Genomic DNA, 23147 nt, shown 5'->3' with positions numbered 1-23147 from the left:
TCTCGTTATGCTAACGAGGGCCAGAGTGGACACTGACGTCCCGGTGGGGCAGTGCCACATGATCACATCCATGCAGTGAAGAGGCATTCTGGACTTTGTCCCTAACTCCTGGTGGTGAACCATCTTTGGAACCTGACCCCTGGGCCCAGACTCCCTGGTGGGTCTGACCTCTAGCCCACGGCACAGCAGGTTGCAGATCTCATGGTCCAGAAACAGCCACAACAGTACTTCTGAGCTCCTCCAGGATCTGGCCACTCATTGAGAGGCAGAGTCTATTTCTCCTCTCCTTGAAACTGGGGGTGCCTTCACGACTGCTGAGATAAAGAGGAGAGAGGGTTTTAGGTGACTTAGGACGACGGGTTAAGGACAGTAACATGACTCTGGCCACCACATTGTAAGGAAGCCCAGCAGTCCCGGCCCACAGCTCCAGCAAGGGAGCTGGTAGTCAACCGACAGTCAACAATAGCCACCAGCCACCAGCTGCATGAGGGACCTCAGTGTTGCCAGCCCCAGCCTGCAAGCCGCCTGCCCTAAATGAGTCAGAGCTGAGCAGAGACAAGCTACTGCACCGAGCGCTGCCCGGATCGCAGACTCAAGAGTAAGGCTAACGATGGTGTTGCTTTAGGACACTCAGCTTGGGGATGGCTTCTCATTCAGCGCCAGACAGGGAGAACACGCCCTAGGTGATTTCCAGCCTTCCCTGGGTCTTCTGTCTGCAGATCACTGGTACAGATCCTAGGCGGGCAGAGGGCCAGAGCCCATCTGCAGTGATGGTTCTGCATGCTGGGCGGGCTCCGATGGGTCGAGAGCAGCTCCTTGGGCCTGGGGGCAAGACTCAGAGCCACATTCACGGCTGCAGGAGTCATGGATCCGTGGTGACCAGGGTCTGTGAGAGGGAAAGTGTCGCAGGCTGGAAGCCCTGTCTGGGGTTTTCTACTTAATGGGAGATGTTTTCATAGTACCAAAAAGTATTAGTCTTCAGAATTAGATATTTGGTCATTTTTCCAAAGGCTGTGGGGTCTCCGAATCCCTCCTGTGGATCTGTGGCAAGCTGTGCACTGTCCTGTAGAGAAATGGCCCTTTCTAGATCTCCACTCTAAAAGCAGCAGTAATGGGACAGCGTGAGAGCAGAGCCTGGCCCCGAGCAGCGTGGGTCCCCAGGCATTAAGCAATACGCTGGGATCCTCTGTGATGGGTTTCATTAGATGACTCGTCTTTGGTTTTATTTAAAATATGTATGCCCTTTTTATTAAGGCAGTATTGACCTGTGACCACGTGGGAGGACAAGCCCGTGCCCCAGTCTCTAGCTAGAGGTTGTTGCGCCCTGGGCCTCCACAGGCTTCCTGATCAACCACCCTGCCATCCATGGGCACAGAAAACATCGCCAGGACAGCAACAGGGGGAGGGCAGAGTGCAGTTCCCACCGTGCCATGGTCCTTGGGGTCCTCGGTTGGAGATGAGGGCTGCAGCTCCCCTCCCAGGTCACAGCCCACGCCCCTCTATCCCAGCAACCTCTGGAGCAGCCTCTACCAAGGCCACTGCCAAGGTAGCACCAGGCCACCTTCCCACCAGTCAGCAGCTTCCTCTCAACCTCTGTTCGTTAGTAAATAAATTCTGATTCATGAAGCCATAACAAAACAAACTAAACAACAAAAAAACCTAAGACACCAACTTCCCTGAGAAAACAAACAAACAAAAACAAATGGTGCTTTGCATTCCCTAGAGTGAATTCCTTTGCAAGGTACACAAGTTGCTGGGGCTGCTGTAAGGAAGGGCCACAGATCAGGTGGCTAAGTTTACTGCCCCCCAGTTCCAGGGCTGGAAGTCTGGAATCAAGGCCTCCAAGGGCCACCGGCTCCCTGAGGGTGCTAGGGAAGGGTCTATTCCAGCCTCTCCTTACTTGTAGACAGTTGTGTCTTCCCATGTCTCTCCTCATGGTCTTCCCTCTGTGTGTCTATTGGTGCCCAAATTTCCCTTTTATGAGGACACCAGTCACACTGGATCAGGGCCCACCCTAATGACCTCGTCTGACCTCGATTACCTCTTTAATAAACTTAGCTCCAAATACAGTCACATTCTAAGGTCCTGGGGCTTAGCACTCCAGCATGGGAGGTGGGGCCTTTCCTGAGTCAGTCCAGAGTGGGCGGTGGGTACGGGAGTCACCCAGGCTGCTCACAGCAGGGCACACAAAGGAGGCAGCAGCAGAGAAGCACTGGGAAGGGCTGGTTCTGCCATCATCAGGGACAGAGGACTGAGCCCCCCCATACCAGCTAGCCTTGCGGGGGTTTTGCTGGGAGCTGTATGACCAGGGTCCAGCAGAAGCAGAGGGCACATGGAGGGGACAGGGACTGGGGTTTCCTGTAGGGGCAGAGGTGTGGGCAGCACGGGGAACCTACAGGCCTGGAGAGAGGCTGACCCAGCAGGAGCTCAGTGAATGGTGCTGGACCTCCAAGCTTGGCTGAGAAAGAGGGACTTGGGTGTGGGGGTGGGGGGCACTGGGGCCTTGCTAGGAGGGGGTAGGGGATAAACACATAAACACACTGTCCTCCCCTCACCGGTCTCCCACAGGGCCTCCAGGTGGAGGGACGGGTGGCACAGCTCACCTGCCACACGGCCCCCCCATCCCCCTTCTGCCCCATGTGGTGTGTGCACAGGATGGGACAGAGCTGAGCAAGCACAGCTCCTAAAGAGGAGGGCAGAAAACTTGCTGCTCTTGCAGCCCTGCAGCTGCGGGGAGACTTGATGCTCCCAGTAGGGGAAAGGAGAGAGGCAGCTCAGGCATGGCCAGCAAGGGCTTGGACTTATAACTCCTTGAAGGCATCCGCAGCACTTGGACTGGGGATGGCAGAGTGAACAGTGGCTCAGGCGAGCTTCACCGAAGTGGGGAGTGTGGGCCCATCATTCTCACGGAGCCACAATGGCGGTGGGTCACACAGAGGGGAGACCATGAGGACAGACATGGGGAGGGGATAGCTGTCTATAAGCAAAGAGAGGCTGGAACACACTCTTGCTTCCCGCCCACACCTTCAGTGGGTGGGTGGCCCTCGGAGGCCTTGATCCCAGACTATCAATGCCATGAGCATCTCAAAGCCCAGGCCCCGGGAGAGGTGCCCACTGCATGGGCCTCAGGCAGCACCTGACCAGCCAGCTGGAGGCTCATCTTCCCTACCCTGCCCCACCCTTACCTGCCCTCTCCTTCCCTGGAGAAGCTTGATGAGAGGTGCCCTGGGCCAGGCCTCTGAAAATCCTTCTGCTGCAGGCCTGGAGCTCACCAGGGTGGAAGAGGGAGGGGATGGGACAGCCCAGATGGGCCCCTGCTCCCAGCAGCCTCCCCGCCCCCTGAACACTCCCCTCCACCCCGCACGGACGGGCAGGCCCAGCTGGCCCCATTTCTCATTCCTATTGATTATGGTGGCAGAGACCTGCAGCACAGAATGTAAATCAGCATCCCCGGGGTATTTAACCCAGGAAGGGTTAGGTGGAGGTGGCATCCCTTATAAGTCCTGCATCTGATGTTTTTATATTAATTCCTATAGTGGCCAGATTAATTTTTATTCCACTGACTATTATCTCTTCTTCATTGACTAGGAGACATTTCTGAGAAGTGCATATCTGTTGAGTATCAGTCATTTAGTCGGGGGCTTCCCTGGCTGCAAGGTTTTCATTAAAGAAGGAAAATTCCTTTGCTCCAAAGACTCAGTCTGGAAATAACAACGCACAGGCCAGCTGGAGTCACTGCCAGCGCCGCCGTCACTTGGGAGTGGGGTCTGCAGCTGCCTGGGAGCCTCAACTAAAGAGGCAGGGCCCCCTAGTCGTCCCTCATCTTCCCTCTCCTCCCAGCCTCCCAGGCCCAACTTTGGCCTCACACAGGCTCTGAGTGAGCCTTCAGCAAGTGACCACCCCCAGCTCATCAGCCCTTGCTCTGTGCTGGGGCCTCCCCTCCCACATCTCACAGAATCCGTGCCCCGACTAGGAGTGAGGTGGGACTGTCGTTGCAGCCATTTTGCAGGTGAAGGAAATGCATTTGCTGTAGATTCCCTGACACTCAGTACTGTACAGGGTCATGGATATCTTGGGTGGGATCCAGGCCTAGATCACAGAAATGACCACCCTTTTGCTGGGGTGACAGAGGCACCGGATGGGTGGCTTCCAAGGGCTCTGGGCCTTGCATGAGGAGTCCAGCTGAAAAAATGGGTGTCAGAAGGCTAAGAGCTGTCTGCAAACCCAAGTCTCTGCAGAGTGTGGTGTGGTGTGTTCTAGAAGCGTCCTTCCCCGCTGACCAGTGAGGCCAGGGCCAGGGGCTTAAGTCCAGGGCACTGAGGCTGGGAACAGAGAGGAACACGGGGAGGACGATGGAAGGAGGGGCTTGGCAGCTCTGAGGATGCCTGGCCAAGCTGGACATGCTGCCAGTAGGTGGGGGAGTGCCTCTGCTCTGAGACCCTCACCTGTCCCTCTCCCATCCTACAGGATTGAGAGCAGTGGATCCCAAGTGTCGGCCCAAATGTGGAGCCAGCAGCACCCCAGCCACTGGGAGCTCATGGCAAGTATACACCCCGGCCCACACCCCACATCCGCCTGGTGACCAGCCTCCACTGGCACTTGGGAACCATGAGCAGGGTGGCTTGAGGGCCCCAGAGAAGAAACACCTGAGCTGGCGCCTCAGTTAGCTCACCTATAAGACAGGGATGTAGCTGCCACCTGGGGGTGTTGTGATCCTGAGTGAATTGGAGGGGCCAGCCCTGGGCTGCCCACTCGCCCACATGGTAGGGAGGATCTCCACCAGCTGTTCTTACCCCCCCAAAAAAGAGGGCTGCCTCTTTGTCTAGAAAAGATGATTCAGGGACCAAAGCTTTACCTCCCTGAGGGATCTCATTCAGCCTTTCTTCCAGGGGCCAGATATGCATGACTAAAACCCAAACCTTTATGGTTTGGAGAAAGCTGATAAATTACAAATGCAAATGGGTAACCAGGTAACAGCTACCCTCTATGCCAGGCTGGGCATCAGGGCTGGGAAATAGAGCAGAGGTTGCTTCCTCCCACCTGGCACAGGTCACGAGAGCCTCAATGACGTGTCCTTTATGGAACTGCTTTTATTTAGTTGGAAGTTGCTTCAGAGACACAACTGTGAAGACAGAAAAGGTTGCTGTGTGTGGTGGCTAAGACATCAGCTGCATCTGAGGGGCTGGATTCTGCAAGGAAATAAACTATGAGGCAAGAGAAAGACGATCTTCCAACTATTCTCATCCTTCCATTAGGTGGTCTCCTGATGAGGTTCTGGGTGAGTCTCAGGGGCTGAGGAGGTGAGTTTGGGCCCCTAGGAGAAGAAGGAGCGGGGCAACATTCCCCTTCCCATTGTGGGCCTCTCCACACCTACCCCTCATTTACAGCCTAGGACGAATCAACCAGGGAGGCTGTTCACACACAACCCTGTCCTGACCCCGTCCCAACCCCGTGTGCACCACCTGTCACCCAGGAGGGTGCCTAGGTCCCCGTGAGTGCAGGGCTGGGTGGGTGAGTGTCTGAGACAGGCCCTGAGGGCCAGGCCCAGGGAGGCAGGATACCCACAGAGGTGGAAGCCTGAGGCCAACTGTCTCTTGGCTCCAGCGCTGGAGCTGTTGAAAACGTGGCCCCAAATGTGCACAGAAATCAGCAGGGCGGAGGGTGAGCTGCCTTGCCACCTCTGCCATCAACATGGAGGCCTGGAACCTTTCTGCAGCCTTCAGGGGGGGTCCTGGAAAACAGCAGAGACACCCGTCCCTTCTCTCCCACTCCCCATCCACAGCCCTGCCAGGAGGAGGCCTGCCTGTGCCCTCGGAGCCCCCAGCACCAGGGAATCCACCTGGGCTGCCTCTCAATTCTTGTTTCTGCCTGTGCGTTTTCTGTGAGCCAGGTCCTGGGACCATGATGCAACCCTTCTGCCTAGGCTCCCTGCGACCCCGCCCACAACCACCGGGCCTGGAAAACAAGCCTGCAGTCAGCCCAGCCTGGCCCTAGGACCTCCCACCCAAAGTGGTCCCAAGCCACAGCACGGACGATCTGGTGTATAGTGCTTAGATGCCAGCCTCACTAGAAGATGAGTTGCAATTGGGACTGCAATTCCAGGAGGGCACCCACACCTTCACAGCTCAGCCCTATCCTGGGGCTGGGAGGCTGAGAGTAGAGCAGCTCAGGTAGGATGGAGTCAGCCCCACCAGCGGCCGCTTGGTATCCAAGCCTGAGCTGGGCAGAGGGCGGCTACAGGACCCTGGGCAGGGCCCAGGATGGATGGGTGGGCAGCAGGGTGGGGGCCCATCTCTAAGCCGGAAGGAGAAGCTTCCAGACAAGATTGCATCTGCCCTTCTCCTAGTGTCTCCTCTCTCTGGCTCAGAGCCCACAGTGAGCTCAGCTCCGCACTCCTGGGCTTCATCCTGGGGAACTTTGTAGAGTATCCAATCTACAGAAAATTGCCAACCTCTGGAAGCCTCAGCAGGACCAATGTCCTCCACGCAGAGCCCTTCTTATCCCCTAGGACCACAGGCCCAGGCTCCTCTGGGGATCTGGGCGGGGCACAGCTGGGAGGGGAGGGGAGTTGCTCTGGGTAAGCAGGATGCTTCTAAGCTTCTAAATCAGGTTCCGGAGAGACCCCCCCATCCCTGATCCCCCGCCCCCTGCTGGCCTGGAGCACTGAGGTCTTCCAAACCTTCCAGAACATTCTCAGCTGAGCAATCCCAGCCCTGGGCAAATCCCAAGGGAACCTGGAAAAGGAAGCCCCTCCCCTTGCTGGGATCATCATATCCTTATGTTTAAAGGGCCAGAGGGAGAAGAATGTTTCTGTGCTTTTTAGAGAAACTCTCTCCACAAAACACTTCCTGATGCTTGTCTGACACCAAAAACCTATTAAAGTCATAAAGTTCTCCTGCGGAACGCTTCTCAAAAATGTATTTATCTAAAGGGCATCTGTGTTTGGTCTCCAACGCAAACGCTCCAAATGTCGGGCCCCGGGTGATTTATTTGGGCGCTTTGTTCTCTCCCTGCGAGCTGTTTTCAGCTCAAGCCCCTGGTCGCATAGCTCCTTCCCCTGATGTTTATAGATGGCTTCGATCCGCGCAGAGCCAGGCGGGCCAGGAAGAAGGGGCTTGGAGGAGCAGGTGAGCATGCATCGAGGGGCTGCAGAGAGTGGGGCAGCGGACAGATGCTCCCAGCAGACCCCTGCACTCCCCATCTGCTGGCTGAACACACTCCTGGCTGGACCCAGGCTGTCCTCCCCACCCAGAGGGCATTCTCCTGGTAGACATTTGAACAGCAGCTAGGAATCCTCACCAGGTCCCCAGCTGCCCTAGATGCTGGGAGTTCAGCAGTCAACACACCTGAACCCACTCAGGCAGACTGGACACACGAGACAGACCAAGGAACAGACAACAGTGAAGAGTGATGTAGGGAGCCTGGGGCCACAGACATTACAAGGCCTCCCTCAGGCGACAGGGAAATGCAGCACAGCTAGGGCGGAGGGCATGCTAGGCTCCATGCAGTGCCAGTGCTGAGCATCTAAGTAGGGTGGGAAGAGGTGACTTCTGAGTGATAAGTAGGAGTTGGACAACAGAGGTGCCGGGAGGAGACAGGAAGAGCCTCCCAGGCCGGTGGGGGTCCAGGGCAGGGAACACCTGAGTCTGAGGGATGGGGAGTCTGGGGCAGAGGAGAGAGGGCTGGATGCTGAGGTCCCAGCATTCGTGATCATGCCTGGGCCTCAGGCTGCATAGAGAGTCCCCTGACAGCTCTTCATCAGCCTCTTAATACGCAGTAGCTCATCAGCCCCTTTCCAAAGAGGCCCCTGAGGGCAGGGCTCTGCCAAGGCTGAGCTGTGTCTGTGCTCCTAGCCCTGCCTGCTGTAGGAAGGAAGTCCTGGGGCTGGGCCTAGAGGAAAGCAGCAGACTCTCCAGACAGGGGGTGCCCAGGGTGTACCCCTGCAGTGCTCCCCATCTCCTCAGGGCTGTGCATTTTCAAGCTGCCTGGAAGCCAGGGCACAGAGGGAACGCTGCAAGAGCAGAGGTCCCCGGGATAATCCAGGAACTACCCAGCCGGCTGCTTCTCTGCTCTCCTTCTAGTAGGGAGGTGGGTGGCAGGAGTCCATCTTCCCCAGGTAACCCAAGGAGAGGCTATGGAGATGTTTTTTAGAGCTGCATTGCTCAATAAGTATCCTAGCCACATGTGGCTATTTAATTTTACATTATTTTGAATTCAATAAAATTAAATATTCAGTTCTTCAGTCGCACTAGCCACATTTTAAGTGCTTGGGCAGCACAAAGTTCAACATGGTCATCGTCACAGAACCTTCCCCTGGACAGAGAGAGCCAGCAGGGAGGGGCCTCTCTGGTCTGCATGAGGGGTCCAGGCATGGCGGGAAGCCCTGGGCAGGCCTCAGCTCAGGTAGCAGCACAGGGTTTGCAGGGGCTGGAGGGGAAGTCCTGGGGGCTCTGCCCGCAGCCAGCCCCAGGGCTTGCAAAGCAACAAAGGCCTGCAGGAGAGCCGGAAGGGGTACCAAGCACCTGGGCCCTCTGCAGTACCTGAGCAAGTATCAAGTGCCTGCACCCTCTGCAGACACAGGGGCTGGAAATCACGCACAACCTGCACTCTGCGTCCCACACCCAAGGGCAAGCAGGATACAGGAAGCAAGAGTGGCCTGCAGGCAGCTTACAGTTCCCTCCTGTCCCTGCAGCTCACAGCAGCTCCTGAGTGTGGAGCAAGGCAGGCTCCCCTGGGCACCCACAGGCCTGGAGGGCCCTGGCAGATACACATCTCGCCAGAGCCACAGCCACTCCATCCTGAGCCCATGGCAGCCTGCAGACACCACTGGGGCATTCAGTCACTGGCTTCCTGTTTGTCAGCATCCCAAAGCAACACAAGGTTTTTTGGCTCCAAAAGACCTCCTGGGCCAAAGTGAGCCTCTGCAGGTCCTGCGGGCAGGACCCCTCTCAGAGGACGGAGGGCACACTGCAACTTCCAGGGAAGCCAGCCAGAGGCTGCTGCGAGGATACTCTCCTGGGAGGGTGAACACCTGTTGTCTCTGCTGGGGCACTGTGGGGAAGCCAAGGCTGGCTGGCCTCCCACCACCTCCCGGTGTCTCCAGGGCCGCACTGCACCCCAGCACCATCCTCTTTGCCCAAGGTCAGCTCCCAGGGCCGCCCAGGCCTGACAACCACCACCTACGTCTGTCTCTTCTGCCTTGGACCCCTGCACACGTGTCTTGAGTTTGGGGGATTGTTCCCTAGATGCACGGGGAATTGAGGGACTTGGTTTTCTTCACTGTTACATCTCTGTTTCCAAAAATGGTGCTGGAAATACAGCAAGGGCCCAGGAGATGTCTGTCAAATAAATAAGTGGGCTTTTCAAGAAGAACGAAGGGCAATTGTGCAGACTGAGGGAAAGACAGATTCTCCTACCAGTGTTGGAGCAAAAAACAAATCCCAACTTCATCCTCAGTGGTCATTTTGGGTTTGGCGACTGAAGAGGAGAAATGCTGAGGACACTGGGAGCTGGCGGGGGCATACTTCCTCCCTGGAACCCCGCTGAATGGCAGCTCATGGTAGCCTTGGATGCCAGGGTTCCTCCTTCGAAGTGGCTCCTTTGCGGCCCCTTTGTGGCCCCTCCAGCTCAGATCTCGTTGTAGTTTAGAAGCCCAAGGAGAAGTCGTAAATAGGTTTTGCAATGGCAAAAGTGAGCTTAATTTTTCATTGAGCTTACCTCCAGCTAATAACGAATCGGGAGGCACTCTTTCACTCACAGAAGCAAAAAGGAAAGAAAGGGCTTCCTAGTGACAAGATAATTTGTCAGAAAGTTATGAGTGGGCACGGCAGGGCTGTATAGGAAGTGTGTATTGAACAATACGACACACTGGCTTCTAATTGCTGCTGCCTTTCTGATCAATAATACATGTTTTCAAAAAGCCTTCTGCTTGCATTTACACAATGGACTGTAACTACTGCAAAGATCCATTAAGGCCTATTTTAAAAAGTGCATTCGTAAAAAGTTGTCTAAATCTGCATTACAAGGCAGATTATGAAACTGCCTTGGGAGATGTTTTGTCTAAAAAGCATTCAGCCCGTATCTGCTGGACGGCTGACTCGAGCTCCCCACTCTCCATGTTGCTTGGAGCCAGGATGCCTTCTCCAGAGGATGCACCAAGCAAGGCACCGACAGGCCTGAGGTCCTGTCCACAAACCAGCCGGCCTCTCAGCCCCTCGGGCTGGGGCTGTCTTATGTAAGCCAATCCCCCAGGAGCCTGGGTGGGTGCAGACATTAATCAACCCACCACTCCTGAATGTGTAATCCAAGGTCAGATAAGTGGTCCTCTGCGGCAAATACGGCTCTGGGGTCTTGGGTCCCTCCAGCACTGAGAAGAAGGCTTCGGGTTGCATGGGGAAGGCTCAAAGCCTGTGGCCAAGCCAGGATGCAGAAGACAGGTGTGTACTCTGGCAAGCTAGTCTTGTTGACCACCAGCCCCACACAGCATGCACGTGCACCTGTGCAGGTGGGAAGTCTGGACTGTTCGGGTCCAGGGTCCCCTGGCTTTCTGTGCCACCCTAGCACCGTCCAGTGGCTGCTTGGGCCTCATGGCCTCAGGTCCTACAGCTGACAGGATAGAGGCTGATGACAGGGGCAGCTCATGTTGATGGCAAGGGTCCCTGGGCTGAGGGCTCTGTGCAGACTGACTGGCTGCATCCCCAGGGAACTTGGGGAGAAGGAGCTCTGCCTTCCTTCTGAGGCATGGAGACTCTCGGTAACCCGCCAAGGACATGGGGACAAGAGACAGAGCAAAGACACACTCAGAGCCCCCTGTAGCCTTCCCACCATGCTACTGCCCCAGGCCACACCTAGACAGCCTCCTGTAGGAGAGAAAACCCTGGCAGAAGGGCAGGAAACACCGCCACTATCTGCTGAGCCCACTGATGCATCATTGGGCTTTACCCTCAAGGCAGTGCCCATGTTATTGCTCTCATGTCACAGAGGATGACACCGAGGCCCAGAGAGTACCACAGAAGCCGCTGAGCGGTGTGGCTAGCCTGGCTCTGGTGCTGGGCAAAAAGGATGGAGATTCCTCCAAGGGAAGGGGAGGGGAAGAGGGGTAGAGGGGGAAGAAGAAACGAGGACGAGGGAAAGAAATTCAGAAGAGAACGAAGTGTGGGGGCACGGAAAAGTGAGGTGGGCAGTGATAATGATGGGTCACCTGGAGTAGGTGGGCAGGCTGGTGGAAGGAGGTGGGCTTTCCCTGAACCCCCCAGGGTTTCTGATGGATATGTAGGCCCCTGTTGCTTTTGTTCAGGGACCTGGCTCCTAATCAGGCCCCAGGGAGGATGCAAAAGGAGTCTTCTCCCAGGCCAGGCTGAGGGCTCTTCTACAAACACCCCTGAGGGCACCTGAGGTCCACAGGCAGGCAGGACTTGCACGGTTAGGTAAAGCCTGTGCTGCACAGCCACACCCTTCGAGCCCAGGCCAGGTGTTCTGTAAGCATGCTCACGGAAACAGCATATCTGGCATGCGGTGGGCTGGCTGAGCAGCCCTTCTGGGTGCCCTGAGAGCCAGCTGGTGGTTGCTGGCTTCCTCCTCGCAGCTGCCCTGGAGGGCACCAACAGCAAGACCAGGGAGGCAAACCATGGGGAGCAGTAGACCTGCCCCTCACCTCAATAGCCCGATGGGAGAGCAGAGGGCAGTGACAGGCAGATGTGGAAACTGAGGCACCGACCACTTTGCTAACAGTGCACATGGCCAGTCTCAGAGTCTGTGCTTCCAACCACCATGTCACACTGCCCATGGGAGGGACCTGGACCCCTGCCCACGTCCACTCTGAGAGGCCTCGGTCAGCAGTTCTAGGAATGCCACCCAGCCTTCCAGTGTCACCAGGACCGAGCTGCACTCTTGAATGCGTTTCCCCCTACCTGCAAGTCACTAGACACCCCCAGAGCCAGAGTTTCCTGTCACTGCACTCAGCCTCACTCAGACCATGCTTCTCAGTGCAGGCAGAGACCCCCACGTCACCTGGGTCAGAGGACACAGAGCATCCCGCCCGCCTCCTGCCAGGCAAACCTGCACAGGCATGGCCCATGATGGGCTTGCCCTCCTCCCTCCCTTCCCTGTGCTGCGTTTTGGTGCTTTGGAGTTAGACCTGAGGAGCTCCAGGTAATCTTCATCTGCTCAGAAGCAATGAATGACCTCCAAGTTCTCACAGGCTTCAGGGAGATGGTGTGAGCTGCCCACCCACTAAGCATCTTACCCTGCACTGGGGCAGAGTCTTGAAAATACCATCTCCTCACAGTCACCAGGGAGGGACACTATTTCAGTCCCCATTTGAGAGATGGCAAAACTGAGGCTGAGGAGTAAAGTATGCAATGTCACACAACTATGAATGGCAAAATTCAAATTCAGGTCTAATCACTCCAAGCAGATGCCTGCAGCAGAACATCTTAGGGATGCTTTTTTTTTTTTTTTTTTTTTTTTTTAAGAGATAGAGTCTCACTCTGCTGCCCAGGCTGGTCTCGAACTCCTGGCCTCAAGTGATCTTCCTGCCTTGGCCTCCCAAAGTACTGGGATCACAGGTGTTAGCCCTTAGCCTGGCCCCTGAACTTTTCTTTTAACGTGGATTTTTAGGGAGCAGGGGACCCAGGATGTGTGTCTTCATAAAAGCTGCCCTAAAGATTCTCCAACAGGACCTACGGGCAGGGACAGGGAGCACCGACCACATTTTGATGTGCCCTCTTCCAGCTCCCAGAGAGCCCGTGACCCTCAGCAGGACGGTGTGGCCAGGGTGCCCAAGCCCAGGCCCAGGGAGGTCCAATGGCTGCAACTTACTAACGGCTTCCTGTTTGTTGGGCACTGGGCTCTACCCTCACATGCACCCCTCTTTCTATCTTCACCCCTTCTTCTGAGAGGGAGATGTTTATAGCTGGGGAAACTGAGGCTCAGAGAGACGACTAAGGGGCCGAGCCCCCTGCAGGCCCTCCCCACCCCACGGACTGAAATAAGTCAGGGCCAGGCCTCCTGGGCACCCAAAGACCGGCACATCTGCCTTGTACTTCACCTGGCCTCCGCCTCCCCTTGTGAGACCTCAGGGGTGGCCTCACTTCCCCTCTGCTGGGCGAGGAGCTCTTTCCTGCTGCCTGATGTTCTGGATACTGAGCCTACACCCAGGCAGGGCTGCATCTCCTCTCCCCGCAGTCCCTGAGACCAGCCGGCTCTGGGCCTCACCTCTGTCCTCTGCTGAGCGACCCTTTGGTCAAATCCCTGGGCGTGCACGTGTCAGGGAGCCACGCATCTGTGTGTGTGTGTGTGTGTCCATGTATGGGAACACAGGTGTATCCTGCGAAGGCCCCCAGACCTTTTTCTAAGGAGTAAATGACACCCTTTCATGGTGTCAGGTGTTCACTCAGGACCCCCAAGGGTGAGGGTGGAGCGAGAGGGTGGAAAGGTCTAAGGTAGGGTAGGCAGGAGCATAAGCCCAGATGGTTCCTTAAGATGGCCACACAGAGCCCAGCCAGACATCAATGTCAGCCACGGGCTGGCCAGGGTGGTCCCCGGGAGGTGTGGGGGTGGGGCTATTTAAGCCTACCCACTTCCCTCTTCATTCACCTAGGAGGCAATCACAGGAGCTTGTTTGTAGCCAAAAGATGCCCCCAGCCCCTCCCTACCTATCAGGTCCCTTCTCTGGGCACAGGCCTGAGTGTGCAGCCTGGGTAGCCACTGGCACCAGAGATGGAACCTGTCTGCACCCAAGGGAGCCCCTTGTGGCCAACTCCAGCTCCATAAACTGGAAGGGTGTGGCAGGCAGCCGGAGTCCAGTGGTCCAGGGTGGCTCTCCTGGGATGCCAGGCCTGTGCCCGGGCCACCTACCCCTCAGTAAGCCAGGTCTGGACATCATGGTTGGCTGAGTGCAAGCCAGCCTCTGTCTTGGCAGTTCCCCCTCCTGCCTGTGAGGGTGACTTCACTTTGACTTCATATCTGCAGTGATGTGCAGATCACTTACTCAGCCCTGAGCTCAGCCAGGCAAGAGGGCGGGGTTCTGCACACAGCAGGCAAAGGAGCGGCTGGCTCAGGGGCGCCCCGTGCCCAGGTTCCCAGGCTCTTCATCCTCAAGGGCCCATGGGCTTCCCTTCCTCCATCTCTCTGCGCCTAGGTGCAGGCCAGACCTCAAAAGGCAGCGAGGGATGGGGCGAGAACAGAGAAATTCCCCACTGAGCCCATATCCAGCCTCACCCAGAACCCCTTCTCAGGTCTAGTTGCTGCTCCCTACTAGGGGTAAATGTGTTTATGCGCATCATTTCCATCATTTCTTTGGGGGAAAATTGGATTCTTTGGGGCTCTAGTTCCTCCCCGCTACTGGCTCTCCGACTCTGTCAGCCCCACCTCTTAGGAGTTCTGCTGTGTAAGGGATGCAAGGGCCACCAGCACCAGGCCTCTGAAAGGCGGCCGGAGCCAGTTTCCGGTTTCCAAGGGTTGGAACAGTACTGGTGGGGGGAATCACAAACTGCCCTTCCTCGACCCTACCCTCTACTACCCCAGGATGTTGAAAAAGGCTATTCTGCCACTCTTCCCCTGCTCAGTTCTTCCCCGCCTCCCGCCTCCCCCCTCCAGCCCCAGCAGAGGCCGCGCTCCCACTGCGCCTCCGGCCTCTGAGAAATGGCGCAGCATGCGCTCCGCGGAGGGCCTGGAGGCGGGGCGCCCTTCTCTGAGTCCGCGGGGTCGCACCCCGAGCCAGTCGGCCAGACCTGCATCCCACGTAGCATCCCTGCCCTTTCTGTGCAGCGGAAAGGGCAAAACGCAGGGACTGCAAGTGGGCGCGCACAGCCGGTACTGCGTGCAGAGGTGCGTGGACCCGGGCCACGGGGTTCCATCCGCACCGCGCCCCTCAGGGCCCGCATCCGACTCCTGCTGCGCCCTTTTCGGCCGCATCCCGCTCCTCCCCAAGCCCCCCCCCGGCCCGCGCCCCACGTCCCGCACTGAGCTCCTACGCGAGTCGCGCCCCGGCCGCACCCCGCGCAGCCAGAGCAGGCACCGGAGCCCCGCCCCTGCCCGCACCCCGCCAGCCTCCGGCCCCGCCTGGCCCACCCGTGGACCGCCCCCGCACCGCCCCGTCCCGCCCCTACCCGCTCCTCCGGCGCAGCCGGCGTTTGCCTGGCTTCAGTCCCGCGACCGAAGCAGGGCGCGCAGCAGCGCCGAGTGCCCCGGAGCCCCTGCCGCGTGCCCAGTGTCCGTCGTGTCCGCCGCGCCCCGGGCGGGGATGGGGCGACCGGACTGAGCGCCGCACCCGCCACCCAGACCCGCCGGCCCCAGCCGCCGGCCCTCCAGCCGCGGCCCCAGCGCGCACGGGCGATGGCGAAGGCGACGTCCGGTGCCGCGGGGCTGCGGTTGCTGTTGCTGCTGCTGCTGCTGCCGCTGCTGGGCAAAGGTGAGTCCTGCCGGCTGCCGGCGCCCGCAGCGGCCAGGGCGAAGTTGGCGCCGAGCAGCGGAGAGGACGCGTTCAGAAGCGCCTTTCTGTTTGCTGTGGGCAGCGGGCTGTGCGGTCGCCGGCCGCGGCTGGGAGCGCAGTGGCTGCAGCGGGCGGTGGGCAGGACGCCTCGGGCTGGGGCTGGGCGGGTCTCGGGCGGGAGCGGAGCGCGGGCCGGGCGACGGGGGCCGGTGCTCAGAACCCTAGCCATAGCCGCAGGTCTCAATCTGGCCGCGCCCTACGCCAAAGCCGCGTCCTGGAGCAAACTGGACAGCAGTTTCGGGGCCGGCGTGGCGGATGGGTCAGGGAACCCCGAAAGCCCGCGATTGGTGCGGGGAGTTCTGTTTCGGCAGGAGACGGCTCCGTCCTGGTTTCCTTTTCCCGCTCAGCGTCCGTGCGTTACTCCCCCAGCTCTGCCGTCCTGGCCAGCCGAGGGTTTCGGAGGCTCTTTTGAAAAGATTGCTTTTCCCTCGTGCGCTTTTGCCGCCCTGGTCTTTAAACACCTAAAAACCGTGGATTCTGGGGTGGCTCCCCCCGAGGGGCCGCCGTGATCGGAGTCCCACCCGGCAGCCCTGGAGTCGTGTGGCGTTGCTTGGCAGAGATGCTGAAGATGCAGCCATAGGAGGCCCAGGGCTTGGGGTGGGGTAGGGGTTTGCGCCGCCAGCCAGCGTGGGTGCTGGGCCTGGTGAAACCGCAGATGCCTTAGGATCCCAGCATTAGGTGTGACCTTGCAAAGATGGTCATCGACCCCACCCAAACTCTGGCAGAATGAGCCGCAAGGCTGTGGAATCTTTGACCCCTTGGTGCGCGTTTTAGTGTCCCTCAAACAGGCCCTGACTTAATTCCCTCCAAGTGCTTGTGTATGAACCAAGTTTCCCTCTAAGAGGGTAGGAGCCCTGGCCATCCTCCCTCACTCCTTACGAAGGGCTTTCTTTCCCCACAGCCTTTGGGAACAGAAGCAGCCCTGGGCAGTCAACCTGTCTCTGGCCCCAGGCCCTGCACAGACTGAGTTTCCAGGCCTGCTTGAGACTTCATGTGTGTGACTTGCGCCTCAGCTCAGCATATGCTGAGGCCAGAGTGGGTCCCCAGTCCACCTAGCGAGGGACAGGGGAGAAGCCCTTGCCCTCCTATCTGTTCTGAGTGTTAGGACTTTGGGGTCCCAGTGCTGCAGAGGGAAGACACGGGGCAGAAGCAAACAAGGCGCCCTGAGGCTGTCTTGGGATTCTGGGCTGTGGCTTTGGCTTTGAGGTTGTGGGCAGGAGGTCATGTGTGAGCAGCTGCTGGTGTGCTGGGCAGGGGACTTCCCCACACCCTTCCACAGCGTTGCTTTCAGTCGGGGTGGCCAGTGAGGCTGTGGGGGCCAGGCTCTGGGGGTCGGCTTGTGGCACTCAGCAGGCATTCAGGTAGCTTTCCATCCCCAGAACCCTGGCCCACAGACAGCTTCCGCAATCCAGAGATCGTGAGTCCCTAGCCCCTGGGATAACCCAGACACCGCAGTTGGTAGTACTGGAAGTGGAGAGGCAGCCCCACTCCCTGTTGTAGACAGCTGGGGCCTTTGGAGAGGCCTGCGGGGCTCTTTCCCAAGAGCCACAGCTCGGGAGGTTCAAGCCGCACTCTTGGAGATGCCAAAGACCGCCCCAGTGAGCCCCGCGGTTCTCCCCAACCACCCCTGGGGACAGCTCGGCCTCGAGCGCCCTCTTGCGGACGCTGCCCTTTAGTAGCTGGGCCTGATGACAGGCACAGACTGGGTCTCTAGAGGATGAGGGTCCTTCCCCAGCTCACACACACACACACTCACACTGGATCACCATCAAGACACACTCCTGCCCCTTCTCATGGCACTTGCTCCCAAGGCTGTGGACACGCACAGCGTGGTTCCTTCACACCCTGCCTCACCCAGGTCCACACAGGGACCCCAGCCCCTCTCATCACTCGCACACACAGGGACCCCACGTGTGTATATAGGGACACACTCCTCATACCTGCAGGGCATAGCCTGTCAGCCCCAGGTATGCTAGAACCAGAGTGAGAGAACCTCCATCTAAAAGTTACATTCATTTAAAAGTTCCTCTTAAAGGTTTCTGACATTTCATTGCTCAACACAGATATGGCTGTCCCCATTGCTTGGATGAGGAAACTGAGTCTCAGCTTCTGGGGTTCCCCACAGATCCCAGGCTGACCCTGCACCTCAACCTCCCACAGCTCCTCAGCAAGCCTCTTGTCCCTTGTCTTCCTGGCCTGGCTTCTTGGGTCCTGTTTTGCAGCAAGGAAGGACCTTCCCTCTCTACCCCCGGGCCCCAGGGCCTTCTGCTCCCAGCATAGAAGAGCTGGGCAATGTGACTTGGCAGGGCCCCAATCCAAGCTGCCAGACCACCCTTTGCAGAGGGCCTAGGCGGCCCACCTCTGCCTGAACCGCCAGGTGTCAGCGTGGGCAGCTCAAGCCAGGGGTACAGCTCCACCTGCTTCATCCTTTTCCTCCTCCCCTTTCTCTGGCCAGAGGCTTCACCAGGTTCACCTGGGCCTGGCCTGCTTTCTCCTCCACCCCAGCTCACTGACCCTGTCTGGCATCCAGGAGTTGCTTGCAGCCCACAGTGGTGGGCTGGGCCTGCTGGGGACTTGCAAGCAGAGAGAAAATGGGGAAGTGCATTGAGCTGATTCACTAAATTGCCTTTATTCTGCAGAATCACTTTAGGGACAGGTTGAGGAAATCGCTATTTCCTTGGTGGTGTGAAGAAAATGGGATGCATTCACCTGGTGGGGAGCTAATAGCCTTTTAGCCAGGGGAGGAGAAAATCAATTAAAAATTATGATATCCGTTAAAATGGAACCTGGGGTGCCAAGGGGAAGGGAAGGCCCCAAAGTTGCCATCTCCCCTGAGACCTTCCCCCTCTGCAGCCTGGCTGAGGACCCTCTAGGTCCCCTCATCCTAACTGGATAAGGCTAATACCAACAGTAGCACCCCATGGGGGCTCACAGTGCACTGCCCCTGTGCTATGCCCACTCACCTCATCTTTTCCAGCAAGTCTGCAAGGGTCGTGGCCTTGGCCCATTTCACAGGTGAGAATACTGAGGTTCTCATAGCCTATGGACTAGAACCGGTGGAGAGGATGCAGGAGCTCCCCAACCCTGGCCCTCTGGCTTGCTCCAGCCCGTTCTCTGGGCCAGTGGTGTGGGTCCAGGGTGGGGCTAAGGAGGGCTTCCAGGGAGGTTGCCCTGAGCCTGCCCACCCACTGGTGAGTCCCCCTGCCTTGGGCTCCAGGTGCCTTCAGGACATCCCAACCCAGATCCCAGGGTGACGTGTGGCACCATGCGCAGACACTGAGACACTCTCTGGGTCTCATCAGCTTTGATTGATGTCTGGGAGTCCTATGGGTCTGGGGACGAGCACCAGGCATGGCTGTGCCAGCAGAAGGGCCGGCCACGTGTGCTCCGTGGATGGCAGGAGGGCATCTTGCTGCCAGTGGCGATGCAGATGTTCAGCTGGAACACCAGGCTGTGGCCCTTGCAACCAACATATGCCTGAGGTGCTGGCGTCGGATGGAAGCTACTGTGCTGAGGACAAGGGTGTAGGGATGGGGGTTGGGCATCAGGGTCAGGGGTACAGCTGTGTTTCCTCATGCAGGACAGGGCCTTCCCCCTCGTCTTCCCTATCCTCCAGGACAGCCTGGGAGAAGAAAGCCAGGGAATAGGGGCAAAGCGGGGAGCAGCCCCCAGGCTCCCTGCTCCCCTCCTTCCCGCCTGCAGAGGCACTTCCTTTCTACTTCGGGAGCCCCTCCCCCAGAATTGGGCCCCACCATCCCCCCTCCCTGCCTCAGAGGATGCTCCCTGGTGCTGAGTTATGCTCCCTCCCCGTTCTCTGCTGTGTCCTCTATCTCCCCTCTCCTCTGCAATTATTTTTCAGCAGTGTGACTTAATAGTAACAATAATAGTACCAGTAACAGTAGCAATATAGTAACAACAGCAGCTGGGAGCCCTCCTGATGGAGCCTTGGCTCCTGCCTTGCTGCTCTAGGGCTAGGGACTCTCCGGAGCTGTCTCGTGGCAGGAAGAGACCATAGTCAAGGAGACCCTGTGTAGTGACTTCCACATGTTTGTGTGGCGAGGGGCGGGGACTGGGCGGTGACCACCAGGCAGGGAGCGCACCTCGGTCATGGTCACAGAGAAACTGATGGCACCGGGGCCGTCTCTCCCTGCCCATCTGCACCTGGGCCTGCCAGAGCCTTCTTCCATGCTCCATGGGGTAGGGGAGCACCCCATGGCCCCTGGGAGGCTGCCAGTCAGTGGGACTATGAGGTCAAGCTGGGAGGTCCCTTGGGGTCCATAACCCAGACACTGCACCCTTCGGGGCTGGGAAGGGAGAAGGCCCCAGGCCCACCAGAACCCACCTGGTTCCCCCACTAGAACAGCAGCTGGGGCCAGCTCAGGGATTGAGGTGGAGCCTTGGGAATTGATTCTTTGCTCCCTGAGGCAGGCTCTGCCTCTCATAGGAGAACTTTGGAGGACAGGCCCTCTCCTGACCAAGGCTCTGGGACACTGGGCAGCCGCTGAGGTCCTGCCTTACCTCTCTGCTTCGTCCCGACTTCCCTGAGCTCTGGGGCCAGGCCTGGGCTTGGTTGAAGGTGTTGAGACAATGAGGCCTGGACCTCCATGGAGCTCTGGTCCCGCAGCTGGGTGATCATGGGGGCCTCAGGAACCCTGCTTCCCTCCATTTCCCAAGCCTAGAGGCCATGAAGCCCGTGGGTCCCTGAACTGTGCAGCCTGAGACCCCAGACAGAGCAGGGCTGGGCAAGAGCAGGCAGCGAGGTGTTCTTGTTCCTGCAGCTCCTCCTGGCTGGACTCCTGGCCTCTGGAAAGCCTGGGGCAGGGAGATGGTGCCAGCAGGACCTTAAGGACAGCAGTTCAGGTAGCACCCGGCCCTGGAGGGAGCAGGTGGCCAGCTCCGAGCAAACACCTCTGTTTGCTTTTGCCTCGAGGGTGGCTCCACAAAGTACAGCAGCCCGGGCACCACCACACAAAGGTCACCGCTGCACCTGGACAGGTGTGTACACACCTGGTGGACCAGCGCGCATAGGCTTTCTTCCCTGATACCAGGGATACCTGGAGGGCCTGGTGCTGGGGCTCTATGCTCAAGGGAGAGCCTGTGGCCCTACAACCCCAGGTCCTGGACCCCCTCCCAGATTCGGGTGCTGCAGCTGTGCTTCCACTTCTGGTTCTTGCTCCTCCGTGCTGCTGCAGTCTGTGCCCTGCAGGAGGTTCCAGGGAAGCACCTGAGGGGCCGTGTGGCCCCAGGGCAGGAGGAGGGCAGTGGCCACCAAGCTGTTTCCAGTTCCCTTGTGTGCCTGACTCCAGAGGATTCTCGCCCTTGTATTCCTGAGAGGGAAAAAGGAAACATGTTATTTCTTAGAATTTAAGTAATGAGCGGGGAGATGCTGGGGTAGATGTGTGCTCTGGGTGCTGGGATGAGGGTGGGTGAGCTGGGGGTGCAGCATGAGCTGGTGCAGCTCCGGAGGGAGGGAGAGGGCTCACTGGGTTTCTTCCTCATACTACTTGCCAGTGCAACTGGCACAGACCCAGCAGCTATTGCTGGGCTAGGGGCCAGGGGCTTCCTCCTGCTCTGCTCCCATTCCTGCTCCACCACCATTGCCTGTAGGGCATCTGCCACCCGTGGGAAGCCTAACACTTAGCCCAAGTGGGGCTCCAGGCCTGGCCCTCCTCACCCAGGAAAACAACGGGGCTCATAGGCGCTTGGTGACATGGGCACATTGCTCTGCCATCGTGAGGGGCCAGCCTGGCTGTGGGACCCAGCACCGGTGGGCAGCCCGCAGGTTGTCTCTGCAGGAGACTCCTCTGGCAGGTCACATGCAGGACGCCCTACAGCACCTTGAAAACTCATGACCCAGGAAAGTCTCAAATTGTCTTTACTTCCCTAACCTCCCCACCACCTGTATCTGTAGGGGCAGGTGAGACTGTACTTGGTGACAGGAACGCCCCCAGTCTCAGGAGCTTAACGCCATCTACTGTGTCCTCTTTGTGGCACTACCTGGCATGGCTCTTACCTGCTGGGTGGCCACACTTCCCAGCCCGTGTGCCTGGCTGTGTGCATAGGCGGGCACAGAGTTTCGAGGAGCCTGAGGCTTGAGGAGCTTTGAGGCCTGGGAGGGGGCCACTGTCACTTTCCCTGTCTTCCCTGGGATCCTGTCACATGGCCCTTCTGAACACCCCAGGAGGCTTCAAGTTCAGAGGACACAGGGATGTGGACATGCAGGGGTGTGCCTGCACACACTTCTGCCTCCCGGCTCTCCAGCCCTTGTCCTGGTCCACATAGCAGGGGCTGGTGGCAGGCCCAGCAGCTGAGGGGGAGGGAGGGGAAAACAGGGTAGCAAATAATTATGGCTTATACTTTTTTAATTGTGAAATTGATATAGCATAAATTTAACCATTTGTAAGTGAACCATTTGGTGGCATTTAGCACATTCACATCATTGCACAGGCGTTGCCTTAGTTCCAAAACATTTGCATCACCCCAAAAGAAAGCCCCATACCCATTAAACAGCTGCTTCCTGTCCACGGGCAACCCCCAGCCTGTGTCCTGTGTCCTGTCTCTGTGACTTGGCCTGTCCAGAAACATTTCATCTGCATGGACTGTTGTCTGGCTTCACTCAGCATAAGGTCTTCAGGGTTCCTCTAGGCTGTGGCATGCGTCAACCCCTTCCTGTCGGGTAAATAGTGTGCCGTCACCCATTCATCTGGGGATGGACACATGGGTGCTTTCCATCTTTTGGCAGTTATGAAAAATGCTGCCAGGGACATTCCTGTTACAAATATCTGAGTTCCTGCTCTCAGTTCTTTTGGGTACCTAACTGGACATGAAATCGCTAGGTAATTCTGTTTTATTTTTTGAGGAGCCGCCAAACTGTTTTCCGCAGTGGTTGAATTGTGTTACATTCCCAAGGGTTACAATCTATCCACATCCTCACCACCACGTATAATTCTCTGTTGTTTTCTGGTTCATGTCTCACTCTGTCTGCGCAGCCCAGCCGGTGCACAGTGCTAGCTCATTGTGGCTTTGGTTTGCCTTCCCCCAGTGATGGTGTGCTGGGTATCTTTTCCTGTGCATGCTGCCAGTTGCATGTCTCTTTGGAGAAGCATCTCTTCAAGCCCTCTGCCTGTTGTCTAACTGGGTGGCCGTCTTGCCGTACAGCTGACTTTGCTGTCGGATCTGCATCAAGAGCTGCAGAAAAGCAGCTTCATGCAGGGCTGTCACCGTCAGTGATTGAGCCCCAGGTCCCTTGTGAGGAGGACGTGGATTCGTCTGATTCCTCACATGGGCATTGAATCCCACTGCCCTTGGGGACCTCGGGGACATTCTCAGAAGATCCGGACTCTGAGGCCACACTGAGCACAAACATCTGGAAGCCATGATGTCACTGTGCATAAGAAGGGGCCTCCCAGGAACCACCCTGTGAAGGATGGAGGAGGGGGAAGGTGCAAGGAGCCAGCGGACCCCCACCCCACTGACGAGACAAGACTTAGAAGCATGGGAACCCAGGGCCACCCTCTCTCGCTCACCCTGAACCCTGACTCTAAAAATAACCAGGCTGATAATCGGATCTGCCGTAAGTTGATTATCGTCATTGCTGTGGTGTTATGTCATGCTGCCAGGGCCTGGGGCAGTTTTCTCAGGACAGTGGTGGATG

The 23147-nt window shown here is 57.8% G+C and overlaps 1 protein-coding gene across 2 annotated transcripts in view; it reads left to right on the top strand.

Moving 5' to 3' along the window:
• Positions 1-15110: 15110 nt before the first annotated feature.
• The window catches only part of RET (ret proto-oncogene), a 52947-nt gene continuing 44910 nt past the window's right edge, over positions 15111-23147 (top strand). The window contains exon 1 of one of the 2 annotated variants that reach the window (XM_031936207.1): positions 15111-15412. In XM_031936207.1, the coding sequence (XP_031792067.1) occupies positions 15337-15412 (76 nt within the window). In that variant the 5' untranslated portion in view covers positions 15111-15336. The remainder of the gene's footprint in view (positions 15413-23147) is intronic. The other variant, XM_023198579.2, reaches the window with a different exon arrangement.

This window comes from Piliocolobus tephrosceles, chromosome 9 (genome assembly GCF_002776525.5).
Source record: "Piliocolobus tephrosceles isolate RC106 chromosome 9, ASM277652v3, whole genome shotgun sequence".
Taxonomy (NCBI): domain Eukaryota; kingdom Metazoa; phylum Chordata; class Mammalia; order Primates; family Cercopithecidae; genus Piliocolobus; species Piliocolobus tephrosceles.
This window is presented reverse-complemented; position numbering and strand designations above follow the sequence as displayed.